General features: G+C 40.5%; 1 protein-coding gene across 2 annotated transcripts in view; it reads right to left on the bottom strand.

The window, feature by feature from the left end:
• THAP1 (THAP domain containing 1) overlaps nucleotides 1–20,702 on the bottom strand; it is a 505,801-nt gene that overhangs the window by 388,471 nt on the left and 96,628 nt on the right. For both annotated transcript variants that reach the window (XM_044064295.1, XM_044064294.1), the window contains exon 2: nucleotides 11,216–11,265. In XM_044064295.1, the coding sequence (XP_043920230.1) occupies nucleotides 11,216–11,240 (25 nt within the window). In that variant the 5' untranslated portion in view covers nucleotides 11,241–11,265. The remainder of the gene's footprint in view (nucleotides 1–11,215; nucleotides 11,266–20,702) is intronic.

Genomic DNA, 20,702 nt, shown 5'->3' with positions numbered 1-20,702 from the left:
TAGTCCCACCAGGGGCTCCAATATCCTAGACCTGGTCATTACCAACATGGGAAATCAATGCTCCATACCTATGGTCACCCCCTCGTTAGTCAGGTCTGACCATAAGCTAATCACCCTTAACATCCACATCCCACCCCACCCCCAGTAAAGAAACCACCATAAAAAACTTCTCCAAAGCCAACTTCATGCTACTCAAGTCAGAAGTGACAAACTTCATAACACCCATGCAGACGGGAACTGAAAGTTCAACTGCTGAATCCTACACTAAGGCACTGTATGAGCACATCCACTCATGCATGAATTGTGCCATCCCAAATGGAACCAAAATGCTCTCATCCAAAAAAAGGAAGCCAATCTGGTGGTCCCCTGCCATAAACAAACTTTAAAACAAAAGGAAGAAACTTTTGCAGAAAAGAGGAAAATCCCAGGATGCAAAAAACTCCCTTACTAGCCTCAGTAAGAAAAGGAGATGCCTCATAAAATCCTCCAAAGCTAGTTACGAAAATAAAATTGTCAAAGATTCCAAAGACAACCACAAAGCATTCTATAACTATGTCAAGAATCTAAATGGCAATGCTCAGATCTGCTCTGAGCTAAAACAGAATGGCATTAAATATACTGATCCAAAGGATATTGCCAATATCCTGGCAGATTGATTCAGTGCCAACTTCACCCCCCTCTCACCCCCTAAATGGCCCATCTCAATACCGGAAGATTGACAAATTCCAGTAATAACGGCCACACAGGTACAAAATGCACTCTCTAAAGCCAAGAATACAGCATCCATGGGACCAGATGACATCCCGGGCTGTGTACTACATGAACTACAATATGAACTGGCACCTCACCTAAGTGTCATGTTTAATCATAGCCTCACCTCAGGTTTCGTGCCCACTGAGTGGCGCAGAGCTACAGTTATCCCAATCCACAAGGGGGGATCCACCTTGGATCCCGGAAACTACAGTCCCATCAGTCTGACAAGCCTTATCTGCAAGGCCATGGAGCATATTATCATGGAACTTATAAACAAAGACATTGGCAACCTTCAAACACTGGACCCCACCCAGTTTGGGTTTGTGAAGGGCCGATCTTGTCTCCTGAACCGGATTGACTTCTTTGAATCCGTCTCCAGAGCCATGGACAAGGGTAAGGTGGTCCACACAGCCTATCTAGACCTTGCCAAGGCCTTTGACACCATCCCCCACTCTGGAATCATAGATAAACTTACTAAGTTGGGCATTAATCCCTATGTCACCCAATGGGCTGCTAAATGGCTTACTGATAGAACCCACACTGTAAAAGTAGCCGACTCCAAATCCAGCTCCAGACAAGTGACAAGTGGAGTACCTCAGGGTTCAGTCCTGGGGCCGCTCTTGTTTGGCATCTACTTCTCTGAAGTACAGGTCAACACTAAGGGACTCTGGCTAACAAAGTTTGCAGATGACTGCAAACTGGGAGCCATTATTGAATCCCCAAATGATGTGGATACTCTACAAAAGGGCCTTACAGAAATAGATGCTTGGTGCCAGAGCCATGGGCTCAAGCTCAATGCCAAGAAATGTATTGTTATCCCCTTTGGGAAAAAACATGTATCCATGAATTACCATATAGGTGGCAGTACACTAAACACAGAAAAGTGTGATAAGAGACTTAGGGACACAGGTGGACAGTGGTCTCACCTTCGATAACCACATCGCCACAACAGTCAGGAAATCCTTCTATGTGGCACACTTCATCACGAAGAGCTTTTCATCCAGGAAGGAGGTCATTGTCCCACTGTACTCATCCCTCATTAGACCCATTATAGAATACAACGCCCCATTTGGTATGTACCTCTCAAGACATCTGCAACAACTGGAAAGGCCTCAGAAATACCTCACTAAAAGAATCACAGGCCTAAAGCAGATGCCCTACGCTGACCGCCTTAAAAAACTCCAGCTATACTCTGTCACATATTGTCTACTCAAGAGGCGATTTCTGCTTAACATACAAGGCCATGTCAAACCCAGAGCTGTTGGACATGCTACACTTAAAGAAATCCCAATCCCTCAGAGCTACACGCTCCAGGGATCTACACCTGGTCATCACAATAAACAAAACATGCTGGAGGGATAGGTTCCTGACCCACAGACTCCCCAGACTCTGAAATAAATTGCCCATACATGTCAAGCAGAGTGCCTCTTTGGACCTCTTCAAGAGGAACCTTGACAATTGGATGGGAGAAAGGAAATTCACCCCAGGGATCACGTCAGTCGCCCTGCTAGACAGGGGTCCAGGAAAGTAAATAATGTGGGAAGAAATAGCCAGGGAATTGTTATGGCTAGGCTTGTATAGGCCCTAGGGCCGATAGCCTAGTACCAGCCTATGAACATATATATATATATATATATATATATATATGTTCATATATATATATATATATATATATATATATATATATATATATATATATATATGTTTTAGTATATGTAGTTTTTTTAAAGGTCTGAAAAAGCTCTTATGCGAAAGCGCTTACCTCGTACTTGGATGTGAATAAAACATTTTTATGAAAGAGGACGTTATTAGTATTTTTATTGCCTTGGTCGCTCCTTTGCTGTCTATATATTTGACTTTGGTTATTTCATTCGTGAGCAATGGAGCGTTTGCCCAGCGGATTATTCTATATATTTTTCTGGACTTTTTAAACAATGACTAATTTCATGCTCAGTGTGGGTTACATTATAAAGCAATGTACAATATACAAATAACTGATTTATAAGTGGTGGAGATACAGGCAGTGGTAGGTAGATTAGGAAAGGTGATATAGCACAGCAACATGAAAAGGGGGACTACATTCTGTGAAGTGGGATTAGAGCAGTAATGGTTTTACTACAATATTTAAGGACATAAATTATCACTGTTTTCCGAGAAAAAAAGAATATTACTGGTTCTCATTTTAAAGCCAAAAACTGCTAAAAACATTTTTACTCGGTTCTCATTTTACTATGATTCACCAATGACACAATCCTAATAAAAAGTGACGTTTACCCTTTTTATGTGGTGGAACTATGCAGAAGTTCTCATAGTACTGGAGGAATGTCACCCATTTCACCTGGTGTTGCTAATGTATTTTTATTTTATTTTTTTATAAATTATATAACTATACAGCAAGTAGGCATAACTGATGGAAACAGCACAATAGTTTACTTTCTTACGACAAAAGACACAGTGATAATACAGTAACTACCTTTTAGTAAAGTGAAACAATAGCAGGCACAAATGCTTTAATTGCTTTGAATCTGCCTGCATAAAACCAAGAGATCAGACGCAATGAGGTATACTACGTGAAGATGGAGGTGTCTTGTACCAAAGTCACACTTTTCCTTCTTCAGCTCAGACAACAAAACAGGTAAATATCACCACAAAATAATCTTGATTTGTGATGTGTAAGCAGATTTCCACAAAGAAATGCAGTGAATCAGCTTCCGACTGCATGACTTTCCCAAGTTCAGAGTACCAGCCAGTCCACTCACTTTGACAAAGTTACCTTGAAGAATGTAACTCACAATGTGATTAAAAAGGCTGCTCTCTGATCAGAAACTTAAACCTTTTCCAAACATTTGCATAGGGTAGTGATAGGCCACCAAATTCAACCAGTATTATTTCTACACCTCGTCAGATGAAATTCCTGATAAAGGAGGAAGACTATACAAGATTCTGGCCACCACTAAAAGGCTATCCTCCACATGAAAAATTTGGCTAGTTGACTGTACAAGGCAAGCCTATCATGTGGCACATCCCACTTGGATTTGAAAGTCTCTACTGACTCTGGTCCGCATAATGCATACATTATGTTGTAGGATGTAATGCACAGCAGCAGGTCTTGCCTTTCAGTTTTCAAAGTACACATTTAGAAGCCACAGTTATTGAAGATGAGTTTGAGAAAAAGTATAATGGAGTAGGAGCTTGCCATAGCAGATATCGGAATGATAACTGCTGCAGTATTACTGACTGATGGTATATTCTGCCAGGGATAGCTGTATGTCCAACCAGTGTACCAAAGCCTGGGCACCCTCCTCTCATACCATATTTCTGACGTATGACCAAAGCTCAAGAGTTAAGGAGGTACATAATGGACATACAGGAAAAATTATCCTCAGGACTTTCCCTTTCTCTGGTCTGAGGCATGAAATATATTTCCAAACACAGAAGTTGCAACCATGCCAACAGCAACAGATGGAAAAGAGAAGACCTGCCACCTCAGCCAGTGATAAGAACACAGCGAGGAGGAAAGAGGGTGGGATTCAATACTGCAACAGTTAGCAGTCAAGACATTGTTACAGCTGTCTTGGATCACTGTTACAATACTACCGACAGATGGGAATCCCGATTCCCAAAGCTGACCAAGTGGAAGTGGATGGAGAAGGTGAGCTGGGGTCCAAGACTCTTGAAGGACGGAGCAAGGAAAACCAGCTCTAGCCCTGGAAAAAATAATCATTCTTATAACAACTGGGAAAAGTGTGGACACAACACCACATAGCTGCTTAGAAAATGGAGAGATTCCAGACCACTGATAAAAACTCTTAAAAAGCAGTTACCACTCTAGCAGAATAGGCCTTAACAAGACCCGATAACTGTTTCCCATGAAAAGGGGTAAAGAGAAATAGCAGTAGAAATACATTTAAAGATGGTCTGCGTGGATACTGAATGACCTAACTTTTGTCTTTAAAAGAATAGTGTTGGTCAGATTTTCCAGTGCATTTGGTTTTGTTAGGGTAATACCAATGTTGTCTATGCATATCCCTAGACAACAAGAAGCCCTCTCCTGAGAAGGAAAAAGGATAGAAAGCAGAAGGACTGATTCAAATAAAGCCTCAACCATTTCAGGCATAAAGGAGTTGGTCCCAAGTTTTACCCTATCCTTATGGAAAATGAGAAAACAGAGTAGCAGTAAACACTTGCAGTTCTGAAACAGATACAGCTACAAATAAAACACAGTCTTCCTAGGCTAGAATTTAAGGGAAGTGCAGGAAACACGCTCAAATATTCTCGGACCTCTCAAAAGCTTTCAAACACGGTTTCACACTCATTACTTTTAGAAACACTATCCAACCAAGGATGCTTCACTACCTCAGAGCTATCTACATGACTGGAAACAAGCAGTAAAACGGCCTAACCAACTCTCCCCCTTCCTACTAAACCCTACAGGAGTTCCAAGACTCCATCCTAGGTCCTCTACTGCTTCACATATACACCAATTTATACACAGGCTCCTCCCCAGGAATAATAATCCAATATGCAGACAACTCAACTTAATCTGTACATCTCATACTCTCCCTGAACTACAAAACAAAACCCATGAATCTTTCACAGCAAATTAATCTTTTTTTTTTTTTTTTTTGGGGGGGGGGGGTTTAGAAACTCTTTCACCCCAAAAATACCACCCTCAGCCCAGACCAAATTAACATCCTTGGAGCTGACAAAACTATTACAGAAAATGTAAAATAAACTAAACTGCTGGGGTTATCATCAATAGCAAACTGAACTCTGACCTCCATATCCAACAAAACAAAAGGCACACAAAAACTACAATTACTTTATAGAAACAAATTCCTTACCACTCCTACCAAGACCATCCTGGCAATACTCCTCCTCCCATCTCCATTCTATGGATCTTGTATGCTAACTAATCTACAAAACTCCTTCAAAACTAAAATGGAACAATGTTACAATAAAGTAGCAAAGTTTGCAACAAATTCTAACTACTGCACACATCACTGCAAACCATTACAAGAACTAAAATAGCTAGAACTATCAAACCAACTAACATATACACACTCACTACAATATATAGCCTAATCTATAAACCCGCTGCGTGTCCAGCCCTAGCAAACCAATACAAACCTAGCAGGCCTCTCAGATCAGATGACAAAAACCTACTCAAAATCTACAAACCTTCCAAAAACTCTGGAAAAACTCTATACTTGTCCTCAGTCTCAAAATCCTGGAACTCCCTCCCACCAAACATTAGCCCACCTCCAAATCTCTCTCTCTTTAAAGCTTCCTTAAAAGAACACAAACAAATCATGGCTATGCACACGCCTAACTCCAGGCTAAACCCTCCTCTACTCCTCTGTATTACCCCCTCATAATGTACTAACTTCCCTCCTCTAAAGCTAATCTACCAATAACATCAGTAATAGCTTGGTAGTAAAGCCATCATCTAACTAAATACCTTCTCATCCCGGCCATTCTACATGTACTGACAAAGGTACAAGGAGTCAGATTGCCCGATTCCAATCTAAGAAAGTACAGTATGGCTTCATAGAGGTAAGAGTATTTGAGTAATCTTCTAATTGTGAATGTATGTAAACTCTACTAAACAACTTAAGTGCTTCTTCACCAATTTCCAATGGTACAGTTTCATACAGGTAATCCAATTGTATAAATGAGTAACCAAGTCATAAAACGTGGAGCTTTTCTCCGGGCCTCTGCTGAAAATGGGTTATGTAACCCAGATGGACCATCCTGGTAAACGGTCAAAGTAACAAATTGAATTTTAAACCGCAAGATACACAATCTCAAGTGTCCTCCAGCCTAGATAAATGGGAACATGCAGGTAAGCACCTTTTATATCCAATGTCACAAGAAAAGCCTGAGGGCAGATCACTGAAGAAAGAAAAATCGCAGAAAAGTTCTGAAATTAGGTACTAGAAAAAATCTGTGGAGACTTAGAAAAATCCAGAATGGGTCTCTGTCCTTTCCTCCTTCCTGGGAACTAGGAACAGCATGTAAAATAATTTTCCTTGAAGGTGTGGGGGATGGGGAATAATTATAGTTCCCGGAGAAAGCAGGTTTTGGAGAATAGGAAGGATCAGGGAAATGTGGCTTGGTTAGGGTTAAGGAATGCTTCAGTGCATTGGAGGAAGGAGCCAACATCCTGTTAACTCTTCTGAATGATGGGAAGAGCTCATTTTTGTCTGATGTCATGGGTGCCCAACATGGAAGAGAAAAGGATGGCTCTTTTGTAAGTGGAAGAGGGGAATGGCCAACACGAGAGGTTCAGAGGAAGACTGTCACAAGGTGGCTGGCTGGTCAGGAAAGGAGAACTCTTTGATACCCTGCTGAGATTTATCCTGGAATTCATTTTTGATAAACTTTTTCCCTATTTGGGGTATTTTCTATTCTTACGGAAAAGAAAAAAAAGACTAGCATGAAAAGGACTGTTCCTCTGAAACTTGGGAAGAGAAGAAAGGAAGACCTGTTTGAAATGCTGCATAATTTTTCTCCCTCCTGTGAATTTCTGAAAAGCTCAGCTACAGCAGTAATAAAAATGTGTTCCTTGTCCACAGGGGACTCAAGTTTTGACATGGATTACTGTCCATATCAGGGGATCCTAAGACAGATAAATCTAAGTTAGAAGAGAACCCACAGCAGCTGCTCTAGAAGACTCATCACGTGTCATAACTGCATTTAATAAACGTCTTGACTACTTAAATGGCAGAACTTTTGTTGTCTGAATTTGGCATGTCAACAGATAGATACCTATCGTAGGCATCCGATAGTTAGTGACATGGAAGGATAAGGTGGCCGATTTGTAAAATTTTTAGCCATACCTATTTACAGCTCTGCTGTCACTTCTGGGCAGAGCATTAAGAGGAAGGAGGCAGTAGAGTTATCAGACATGATTTAGGGACTCCCATATACAAAAGATAATATCTTTTCTCGAACATATGAGACATGCTTACCTTTCCACTGAAAATGTTATATAATGTTTAACACTGTTAGCCAAAAGAAAGTTCTTCCAGTGGAGAATCGGGGTACATTGTATTTTCCTCTTCAAATTCAAAACCTACAGGAGAATGCATCTAGGAAGAATATGCTAAGAAATCAGCATCGTACTCATTGCCGTTATGAAAAATGATTCTCTCTATCCAAGAGCAGTCTTGCCCTCAGAAATGTACAGTTCTCTAGGGTCTATATTAGTTTGCCAAAAGTTATTTTCGGCGAACACCTCTTTGCTGACACATATTCAGCAAAATATCTTTTGCTATTTGCTGAATTTTCCAACGGCAATGAAACAATTGCCCCACAGCACAATAGAACCCACAACTAACTAAATCAAACCCAGCAAGTGTAGGCTGCACTCACCCCCCCCCCCCAACTAAATATACCAACTCTTGAGATCGCACTACAGTGAGGAAAAGGGCAAAGTTGTGTAGTTGGCCAACTACTAAATTGTCCTTGGAAAATTCAGCGACTCTCAGACGTGATTTTCACTGAAACACTGAAATATGTCGACGAAGAGGTATCCTCGGCAAAATAATATAGACCCATTCTCTAGACTGTGGACTTGGACATTTGGGGGTTCACATCTCAAATCTGGCAAGGACTAAGTAGTGCATGTGTGACTGTAGTGCTAGGTAGGATTAGCATCTACAACAGATCTGGTGTATCTATTCCCCTCAATGCAAGCATTTACAAAGGGAAAGGGCTCCCACAACTATTTAGGGGGTGTCTCTGGTGGTCTACATGTTAGGATTCAGCACCTTCACCACCATGGCCAGAGCTCAATTCCTGGACAGGGAAGCTTCAACGCATTTATTTAGCAGTTCACCCAGAGGGTTAAGGCTGTGAGCTGTAGTTTTTGTGTATACTGCGGTTCCCTCAGCCCTATTTTTGGGTCAGGGGTTCGCATAATGGTTAACAGACAGAAGGTACAGGTTTTGATTCTCACCTTGGAGGGGGAAATGGCTAGGCTTAAAATGGCTCACAAGGGCAGCTAGTCTATTACTTACCTACAAACCTACGAAGAAACAGAAAAAGTAGAAATAAAGAACTAAGGAGGCTTGACAGACATAATAGCTTTAAGAAGCCCCCAAGAAAAATCAAACCACATCTTCTAAGGATCTTTTACTGACGTTTAGAAAGAGGGGTACATTTAGTTTAGTCTTCTGCTTCTTTTTGACAGGGTCATCAGTCCACACAACACTAGGAGACTCTGGTCCCTGATGTACCTGAATGAAAGTTAGCCAGGGACTTCTTCCTTACGAGGTCACTCAATAATACCATGGTCCCCCCTTCCCTTATGAGGTCACTCAATGACACCATGGTCCCCCCCTTCCCATCTAAACCATACCTCTTGCTAGTCTGTCTGGACACTTGAAAAGGCTGTACCTTATCAGCCTCCAACAAGATCATTACAGCAGTAGCAGACAAGCCCGGAAACTCCGAGGACTCATCAAGAGGCAGAGTGGGGATATCTGGGTCCGACCTGACTTACCATCCTTTTCTGGCTGCACAGCAAGTTTCTGAAACTATATGCCCTTGTTCGAGCTCCTTTAACCTCGGGTTCTCTACATATATTTTTAAAGAAGACAACTGGATCTGAAGACGAAGAATTGATAACTAGAGTTATCTGGTCTAGAACCCACTTGCAACTATATTGCCCTCATATGGAATTTGCCTCCCACAGTCACCTTTTCCCCACTTGGTTGACATGAAATATATTTTTTCAGTCACAAAATGTATGGAAAAAGGTAGGCTCCCCAATGGGGATACTTACCTGTCCAAGGCAATAAAATTGGCACTGACCATAAGGCTGGCAGACTGAAGCTGAACAGCAGGATTACTGTCTGGGCTGGTAGCAAGAAAGTTCTGAGTTAATTCACACACCCAAATGTCCCTTATGACCAAAGGGCAAGAGTTAGGAGGTACACAAGTCAGACATCCAGCACCACAGGAAGTAACCCAGGCTTTGGTACACGTTCCAAACATACAGCTATCCTTGGCAGGATATTCCAGTCAGTCAGTAGTACTCAGCAATCCAAGGAAGAACATATTCTGTAGGGGGGGTTAGAAACCCTGTCAGAAACAGAACAATATTCCAAGGAACACTTGCAGAAAACCATTGCCTTATGTTATAAAAGCAAACATTTAGGGATTTTACATGTATGACGCATAACAAAGAAAATGTGCACGTTTTCTGTGAACAAGGACATCTGCATAAGAAATGCAGCACATTAATCAAACACCAAAACATGGATTGCTTCTTCTGTCTTTTCTACAACAGAGCAAACAGTAGTTTTAGTTCATCTAGTAAACACACCATGCCAACCAAATTTACCCATTCTAACAGAGTTGTACTAGGACGTCGAGATTCCAACATGCATGCCCACACCCACAAAACTGACAAGCCAGATCAATGACTGTTTAACTATGATTAAGAGTTGAGACAGCAGTCACTAATACAGCTCTGCCTCCCCTTTAAATTACTGCTTTCAAGACACATACTCTGCCTCCTAGACAAAACCACACCAATACCCATTTAATGGTGATACACCGTTTAATGAATACCACAATGCGTAACTTCTGTTTTTTTAAATTTCCAATCATATTAACGGGAAGTCATTTACATAACCATTTTACTAGTGTAATAAATTCAGAGACAAAATATTATTAGTATAATAAATGTATAAAGAAAATAACTGTACAAACTAAATCACACTAAATGTGAAAAGAGTGAGAAGGTTGTCCAGATTTCTACCAATTAAAAAGAATACAATTTTTGCTAACAAAGAAAGAAAAAGGTGTGGTTTTATCACCCTCAACTAAAGGATTTTCCCCCCCAAAACTACTGTTCACTATTAGGAAAGCAAATGAGGAAGGAGATAAATATAGGAAGGAAAATGCCTGGAAAGAAGAGTGAAGTGATCAGCAATATACAGTGAAGAAAGGGGAGGGATAAAAAAATATGGTGGTATGATATTCACAGACTTGCAATAAAAGTGCAGAGAAGACAGTACTACCTGAATTTGTACAGCAAATGTGTGACAGCACTTATTAAGTCAAAGAAGAAAGGTTGGGGCTAAACAACTGTAAGCCAATTTTACAGCTTAATAGTTAAAATACTAAGAAAAATACTGGCAAACCAAGGGTGTTTTACCTACAGTAATTTAAAGACAGACAGTGGGTTCTATTAAGAAACACAGAGATAATTAAAAAGGCTTCCAATTCAGTGGACTGGGACTTTCTGGGTGAGGTGGGGGCTATTTATTTAAGGGAGTTAACTATCCCACTATGCAACAATCTAAGGCTTAGACATCTTTGGAAATAAAAAAAAACAAATGGGTCAAAACCAAAGTAAAACATTAACATACATATGACAGTGTAACAGAATAAAAAAAAATGAAACAAAACTAGGCACCACTCATAACTATGCAGTGACAAATCTTACCATTGGTGTTCTTTCCATAGATCATTTCAACCAGCTCAGCATATTGAGTACTGTAAAAACAGAAAAAGGCTGTCATTAACAACTTGAAAACATTATCACTTAAGGTTCATAAATTGCTTAAAATAAACCTCAAGAGACTGTTTAAATGTACCCAAGAATGCATCAGTACCAGACATTACTCCAAAGGAATTTTCCTAAGAGTTCAAATGGGCTTCTGTTAAAAAGTTTTAAAACATACTATTATTTGTCTCTTTCTCCCATCTAGCAAAATGAATATGCTATTTGCTGAAGTGTTGGTAAGAAAAGGTCATTGAACCATGTTTATTAAAGATGGGCTTTATCTATGATCGATGTAGTTTGCTTATGAACTTTAATAACACCCGTTTTCTATATTTCTGAATAAGAGTTAATTTACTGAGGCAGGCTGTGGAAAATTCCAGCTACCACTGTTGAACTAAGTATGCTGTACCTTTTTGAACATTCTGTACTAACTGTGGTTTTGAGGTAAAACATTCTTTTCTGAGGTAATTTGTGATCCTAGATGTTTTTCATAGCCAACTGTCAACTGTTAGAAATGTAACAAAAGCTATTTTGGCTAGTGACAGGAAAGTATAAAAGTAGATGTCAGTAAAACAAGCTGATCAGATTGAGATCATCTTGGCCAATATGCTGCTGTAATCTGGTTAGCTGCAAATAAAGAAGTTTTTCATCACCTGAAGCAGATGTGACTCGCTTGAATTTTTTCTTCTGACATTTTGGTCCTTCGGACCGGAAACCTCTACGAAGATACGGATCAGACCGATGGAGAGACCGAAAAACCTGCGCAGGTGAGGGTTTCTTATCTTAAGATTCCCTCGACGGAAAGGCCTCCGACTGATTTGTCGTTGGAAAGAGGCCGGCCACACTCTGATCCCTACCTGAGGGACGGTTTCCGAACCAAAAGGGGAAACGGAGTCTCATCTGGTTCACGTAGGATGAAAACAATTTTCTTTTAATTTAATTTAATCTAACCTTGTCGACAGGGGGGTTTATTTTTAGTTAAGGGTGGGTAGGAATAATTGTTAAGATTATTTTGTTAGGAATAATTGTTAAGATTATTTTGTTAGGATTACTTGTTATTTTGTTAGGATTACCTGTTATTTTGTTAGCCCCATTTTGTAATAAGCCCTGTAAAAATAATTTTGATGCAGTCCTAAAATAAGAAATCTAGGAAAACGGGTTCAAGTTGCTGCAAGTGTGAGAGTGATGTCGGTTTAAATGTTGATGCTAAGTATATGAAAAGTTTAAACAAAAATAATGTTAAATTTTTGAAGAAGTGGAAGTTGAAATATGATTTTGATGGTACACTGAATAAGAATGCCTGTGCAAAAATTGGTTAGAGATATGAAAAGAGATGCAGGAACTAGAACTAAAAAGCAAAGACAATTGGGATTTCCTCAAGCACAAAAATGGTTAGAAGAAGCAAATAAACGAGCCAAGAGAAAAACAGTGTCAGGAAAAACAAAAAATAAATCAAAAGGGATCACTGGTGCCAAGTGGAAAAGTAGCTTTATTTTTAGATAAGGAGGATGAGCACACAGTTTGTGCAGTGCAAAGGCAGGCAACCGCCCCACCGTATGGTGAAATTGCTGCTGCTATACTGGGGGAACCCTCCTCAATATCAGTCTGAATATGTGGGATCTGTACAGCAGGGTGGGTTATTAGCTGCTCAAGGAAATGTTGTGACCCCTCCAATTTACTCACAAATTCCCGTAGTACCTAAAGTTGCTTTGCAACAGGTAGACCAACCTATGCAGTTAAGGTCAGGACCAGCAGGGCAAGGACGTTGGGCTATTAAACTTTCTGACCATTCAGAAGCTTTTCCTTTAATACAAGTTGCAAACCCACAGGCAGATGATGTTGGACAAGAACCAACTATTTTAGTTTATCGTCCCTGGGCTAGAGAGGATATAAAACGAGCTACGGATGGTATTTCTCATCCCAAGGTTAATTTTCAAAAGTTTTCTGAGGACATAGTTGGTATGCATTTAAGTTATCATCTAAATGGTTTAGAAGTAGAACAAGTAGTGCGACAAATCCTGGGTCCAGATTGGCACTTAGTTTGTGGTACTTGGACATGCAAGGCAGATGACGGCACTACATTAAAGCATAATTCTGGGGTGTTAGACACACGAGTCACTGATCTGTTAAAGAGAATTTCTGATAAGTGGCGTCCAAGAGCAGATTGGACAGTAATAAATCAGTGCATACAAACTGATGATGAATCTGTAGATCATTATATTGTAAGACTGACAGAAGTGTTCAATAACCATTGTGGAATGATGATTCCGCAGGATCAGACTAATGATAGTCCGTATGAACAGCAATTAAAAAATGCTTTCCTTAAAGGTTGTAAGGCTCCGATAAGTAGTTTTATTACATGGTAGATCACAGAACATGTAGACTGCAACCTTTGTTTGAATATGCACGGCATGCTGAGCGACATTTTAATCTAAAAAAGAAAGTACAAGTGTTGGCAGTACGGGATGATGGTGGTATATTCTTAGTACAGGACCAAAGGGGGCAAGGGCGCCGTGGTGGCATAAAAAAACGTGGGGGCCCGCAATGGGACACATTAAATGAACCAGGTGGACATTCAGCCTATAGGGAAAGGTTAAAACGTGGAGAATGTTTTAAATGAGGTAGACGTGGGCATTTCGCTGCCGACTGTGAAGAGTGGCAACATCCCCCACAGCTTATGAACAAGGGCTCCGCATGACTATATGATAGTAAAGAAAGGCGCCATCTTCATTATGGGGATAGTGAAGAGGCAGACACTCTCTACGATGAATGTCAGAACACTCTAATGGAAGAGCGGGATTGTGACTGTGAAGTCATAAACCTGGCAAATTTGGGTATTGCTATGCATCTAGATCAGAAACCCATGATAGAGTTTTTGGTTGAGGGACAAAAAGTGGAGTTTTTATGTGATTCAGGTGCATCGCGTACACTTTTCGGTCCAGCAGTTCTGCCTCCGAACTGCGAAACAGATGAGTTTGTCCTTGTAAAAGCGGCAAACGGGAAAATTTATAAGGAACCACTGTTTCATCCTCTACTGTTCACAGATCCACAAACAAACCAAGCTGTTAGGTGTAGGGTAATTATATCAAAAGTTTGTCCAGTTAATTTGCTGGGAAGAGATTTGATGCATATGTTTGGAATAGCGGCAATTCCCACACCTAAAGGTATTGAGGCAAAAAGGTTAGCGGATGGCTTAGTAGTACAGGGAGTACAAGACTTGTTTTACTGGTATAGCCTAGACTTGATTTGACGGCCCGGGGAGGGTTGATACAGAGTTGATCAATCTAGCTTTAAGTAAATCTAGGAGCAGGTCACCGCAGGTTGCGGCGCACTTACATTGTACAATTTTCTATAAGGCCCCTGGTCCGGATAAAGAATTTGAAAAAGAATTCTTTAAGTACAAGTGGGCAAGGATAATTTTGAATTATATGTTTTGGGATACGCAAGGTAATACAGTAGTACCCTGTACTTTGACTAAGGAAATGAGTTCATATCGCTCAAGTTATAGACCGCATGTTTCAGTTACTAAAGCAGTGGGGACACATTGGGTAGATTTGACGAAAAAGGTAAACGATTTGGGACACTGTCTGAAAGTCAGTCGAAAGATCAACAGATCCAGGTACAAAGATTAAATTGGGTGACTTGGGCACGACCAAGTATGCACCTCAGGGATGACAAAACAGAAATGGCATGACAAATTCTCCTAACTCAAGAGGAAGATAGTGCATTAAGTGCCTTGCCTGTAGAGTTATTGTCAAAAGGTAAAGGAGATGTAGGATTAATGAAAACAGCAGGTGAAGTTTGTACAACTGCAAAGTCAGGTTTTAGACCTCGTAAGCACCGATATCCGTTAAGTAAACAAGCGGAGGAGGGAATTAAACCAGTTATTGAACAGCTAAAACAGGTAGGAATTCTTGTTGAATGCCCAGATTCACCCTGCAATACTCTGTTGTTTCCTGTAAAGAAACCGGATGGGTCATGAAGGTTGGTTCAGGATTTACAAGCAGTAAATTCAGCTGTGATCCCAAGAGCACCGGTGGTCCCTGACCCCTATACATTACTTAATGATTTACTACCTCAGCACAGATATTTTTCTGTCATAGATATAAGCAATGCCTTTTTCTCCATACCACTACACAAGGAGAGTAGATTTTGGTTTGCATTCACTTTCCAAGGTAAAAGATACACATACACCAGATTGCCACAGGGTTATTGTGAGAGTCCGATAATATTCGCACAAGAAATGGCTGCGAATTTAGCTCAGTTTGTTCCCCCAGAGGGAAGACAGGTCCTGTTGTACGTAGATGATATTTTATTGGCCTCACCCACGCAGGAAAGTTGTAAAAGGGATACCCCTGCCCTTCTTAGTTTTTTAGCTGAGCAAGGACATAAAGTAAATAAAGAGAAGTTACAATTGTGGAAAGCACAAGTAAAGTACTTGGGTTATTTAATCTCGCAGGAAGGTAGACAATTGGAAAATAAAAGAAAACAAGCAATTCTTGAAGCACCTATGCCTACGACTAAGCGAGAGATGATGTCGTTTTTAGGTTTGACTAATTTTTGTAGAAGTTGGATTCCTAACTATGCTGAAGAAGTAGGGCCATTGACCGCACTGATCTAGGATACTCCCATGGCAGCTGAAAGTAATATACAGTGGACAGATAAGGCAATACAAGCATTTAATAGAATTAAGCAATTGATAGCAGGATCCTCTGTTTTGGGTTTTCCGAACTATTCTAAGCAGTTTGTACAAATGGTTGATTGTAAGGGAGGATATACGACTTCGGTTCTGGTACAAGTACATGGGGATAAACAGACACCGATAGCTTTTTATTCCTCCAGATTAGATCCTGTTGCAAGGGCATTGCCGCATTGTGTTCAAGCTGTAGTGGCAGCCGCCATGGCAGTGCAAGCCTCAGCATCATTAGTTTTGTTTCACCCATTAAAAGTGCGAGTTCCACATTCAGTAGCTACTATACTTTTGCAAGGTAAGATAACCTTTTTATCTCCTAGTCGACATTTGTCATGTATGACAGTGCTGCTAACACAGCCACATATGACCATAGAAAGATGTACTGCTCTTAATCCGGCAACACTTTTGCCGACTCCAGAAGAAGGTACTCCACACGTTTGTTTAGACAGCATTCATGACAAAATACTTCCCTGACCAGATTTAACGGATATTCCGTTGGTAGATTCTGATCTTGTTTTGTTTGTAGACGGATCAGCAAATAAGGATACTGTAGGAAAAACACTAGTAGGGTATGCTGTCACCACAGAAACTGAAGTTTTAGAAGCAAATGGATTGTCAAACATTTATTCTGCACAAGCAGCTGAGTTAGCGGTTTTGACTCAAGCTTGTACTTGGGGGGTTAAAAAAGTGACAATTTATACAGATAGTCAATATGCTTTCTCCACTGTACATGTTTTCGCTCAACAATGGAAGAATAGAGGAATGGTTACTGTGACAGGCAAACCAATAAATCACAGAGATTTAATTTTACAGTTGTTAGATGCAGTGCAACTACCACTTCAGATAGCGATATGCAAATGTTCCGCACATACTAACAAAAAAGATCCAGTCTCCAGGGGAAATGCTTTTGCTGATATGGCTGCAAAAAAGGCAGCTCAAGAAAATGATTTGCTTTTGCATGACAATGATTTAAAGCCCGGACACCTCTTAGACTTAGAGACACTAAAAGTAATGCAAACATTGACAACACAGAAGGAAAAATGTAGTTGGGTGAAATATGGTATTACCCAACAGGATGGGTTGTATAGGGCATCAGATGGCAAAATGGTATTACCCTCAAACCTTTTTAGGTATGCTGCATTGGTTAGCCATGGACCTGCCCATGTAGGAGTACAGACAATGGTTCAAATAGTGTCGAAGGTGTTTTGGTGTAAAGGATTTTCAACTTATGCAAAGCAATTCTGTTTATCTTGTTTATTATGTGCAAAGTATCCTGCTCAGGGGGGAGTTAAGAAATCTCAGCAAGCATTCCCTACCCCTCCATATCCATTCCACACACTTTGTATGGACTTTATTGAGTTGACACCTTCAGAGGGAAAAAGGTTCTGTCTAGTTATAATTGATGCTTTTTCTAAGTGGGTAGAAGCTTTTCCAGTAAAGCATCCTGATGCACACACAGTAGCTAAGGTTTTAACAACAGAAATAATTCCCCGATTTGGCCTTCCAAGGCGCATTTATAGTGATAATGGGTCTCATTTTGTAAACCAGATTGTGCAGAAGTTGGGTCAAGTGTTTCAAACTGATCTCAAACACCATTGTGCTTACCATCCACAGTCAGCTGGACTGGTGGAGAGACACAATGGTGTCCTGAAGAGTAAACGCTGCAAACTGACAGCAGAAACGCATAGATCCTGGACTGTGTGCATTGGCACTCCTGTACATGCGAATCTCACCCTCCTACAAAGGACTTACACCATTTTAACTTTTGTTTGGGAGACCATATTACGTCCCGCAGTGGCAAGGATTGTTGCCAGCGGAACGTGAGGGGGGTGAGGATCTGGCGAATTATATGAAGAAGCTGCTAAATGTCAAGTCTCTTGTAACCAATGACTCCTTTGCAGATTCCAGAAGTGAAACCTTGTTAAGCGTGGCACCCGGGGACTGGGTGTGGATCCGAATTGTGAAGAGAAAGAACTGGTCATCCTCCAGGTGGGAAGGCCCATATCAAGTACTTATCTCAACACCTACGGCTGTAAAGATCGCAGAGAGGACTTTGTGGATTCATATCACCCACTAAGACTTTTCCTTCTACCATTGATGTTGGTCAGACTCCACCGGATCCCTGAACGCAAAGTCTGACTACAAAGGAAGGATGCCATGTTCAACTGGTACTTGAACTGTTACGTGATGATGATTTTGGTGGCGGAAGTAAATATGTCCATACGAGAAGGAACAGTTGAGAGAGAAAAAGGAATGGTGGTGCTGCAAGCGCAAACAGGTGTTACTACTGTGTTCAAGGTAAAACTTTGTGAAGGAATTTTGGACTGTTCTAAATGGAACAATAATGATTTCTTGACTCGTGCAAAATATTTGTGCAGTAGAGACTATGCGTCCTGGTCAAATGTTTGGTGGTCAACAGATGTGAATGGATGGGAAACAAGTCGTGCAGTGATACCGGAGAAAGATAAAAGCAGACAACAAAGAATAAAAATTGCGCATTTCCAAGGTACCAAAGTAATTACAATAACAATCGTGTCACCACAAGAAAGTGATTCAGGAGTATATGGAATCGGAGTGTCTCTTCCAGTTGGAACTGATCCTTTGGGGACCCTCCAACTTAAAGTACAAAGCCTTATAAATGCTACAAGTAAAGCAGATTTTGCCTTCACAGAAGAACAATTGTTACTCGAGACGGGATTCGTACACCATAACGAATGGTTATCTTGGGTTAGATATAGTACCCGAGAGGCACATAGTGAGAACTGTGTTTCTTGTGCTGAAGGTAAACAGCAACTAGCAACAGTCCCATTGATGCAAGCTGAAGGTAATCGGACATGTCTGTTAAAGTTATTCTTCAACAAAACTGAAGATAAATGCAAAGATGAAATCCAGCATCATAAGCAAAGTTGAGAAACCGCCTACAGCAATCTCTTATCCAGGTTCGTATATGTGCATTTCCAGAGATGGCACAGGAAAGAATTATGGCAATATGGGACACAATTATTGCAATGTTACTGTGAATGGCAATGAGAATCCATTTCTGGAGAACCAAACTCATAGTTTGGCAGACGTATGGTGGTTATGTGGAGACAACAAACTCAGATCAAGGCTTACGATTCCCTGGAAGGGAACTTGTGCACTTGCAAAGTTAATTCTGCCATTCTACATTTTCCCAGTTCCAGAAAGCAATTTCTTAAGAGAACCTGAAATAAAGCTGAGGTGGTTGAATAAGAGAAAAACAGTGGCACTGAAGCAATCCTTCGATAGCAGTGTCTACATCGATAGCATTGGCGTACCAAGAGGCGTGCCTGATGAATACAAAGCAATAAACCAAATAGCGGCTGGTTTTGCATCCATCTTTGTCTGGATTCAACCCAATAAGAATGTGGACTGGATCAACTACATTTACTATAACCAGCAGCGTTTTGTGAACTACACCAAAGATGCATTAAAAGGTATTGCTGAACAACTGGAGGCCACTTCGCAGGTGGCATGCAGAACCGAATTGAGTTGGATATGCTCCTGGCCAAAGAAGGAGGAGTTTGCAGGATGTTTGGGACTTTCTGTTGTACATATATTCCGAATAACACTGCCCCTGATGGGAGCATCACTCGAGCTTTGAAAGGTTTGGAGATGTTATCCGAAGAATTGGCAGAGAACTCTGGGGTAAATAATCGACTTTCTACAAGCGTGGTTTGGAAAATGGAGTCATCTCATCAGCAGTTTCCTGGTGTCCGTCAGAGTCGCTGTGGCTATCGTGGTGGTATGTGGTTGCTGTTGTATACCCTGTATCAGAGGTCTTCTACAAAGACTGGTTGATACTGCTGTTACGAAAACGATGTACCAGCAGTTGCAACAGACTGGTGAAAGTGAATACATTGAAATGTGACTTTTGCAAATGTTTTGAAGTTTAAAAGTTTGTCTTGCAAATGAAGTAATGCAAAGAAAAACTTAGTTTTTACCATATATTGCTGAAATAAAAAGACAAATAAATGTGTTTTGAGGGGGGAAATGTTGAAAAAGTTTTAAAACATACTATTATTTGTCTCTTTCTCCCATCTAGCAAAATGAATATGCTATTTGAAGTGTTGGTAAGAAAAGGTCATTGAACCATGTTTATTAAAAATGGGCTTTATCTATGCTAGATGTAGTTTGCTTATGAACTTGAATAACACCCGTTTTCTATACTTCTGAATAAGAGTTAATTTACTGAGGCAGGCTGTGGAAAATTCCAGCTACCACTGTTGAACTAAGTATGCTGTACCTTTTTGAACATTCTGTACTAACTGTAGTTTTGAGGTAAACATTCTACACTAGCTGTGGTTTTGAGGTAAAACATTCTTTTCTGAGGTAATTTGTGATCCTAGATGTTTTTCATACCCAACTGTCAACTGTTAGAAATGTAACAAAAGCTATTTTGGCTAGTGACAGGAAAGTATAAAAGTTGATGTCAGTAAACAAGCTGATCAGATTGAGATCATCTTGGCCAATATGCTGCTGTAATCTGGTTAGCTGCAAATAAAGAAGTTTTTCATCACCTGAAGCAGATGTGACTCGCTTGAATTTTTCTTCTGACAGCTTCCCACACCCCCCAAGCACACAGAAATCAAATAACTTGCTTGTTTGTTCACTGTGCTTTCTTACTAAAGGCTTTGACTTGATGCCTATGAGCCAGAACAAATAAGGACTATAGAAGATTAATGGAGGTATCCATCACAAAGCATGTCAACAATG

Source organism: Protopterus annectens, chromosome 2.part2 (assembly GCF_019279795.1).
Source record: "Protopterus annectens isolate FY-2018-M chromosome 2.part2, PAN1.0, whole genome shotgun sequence".
In the NCBI taxonomy this organism is placed as follows: Eukaryota; Metazoa; Chordata; order Ceratodontiformes; family Protopteridae; genus Protopterus; species Protopterus annectens.
Note: the sequence above shows the minus strand (reverse complement) of the source record. Positions and strands in the feature narration are given on the sequence as shown.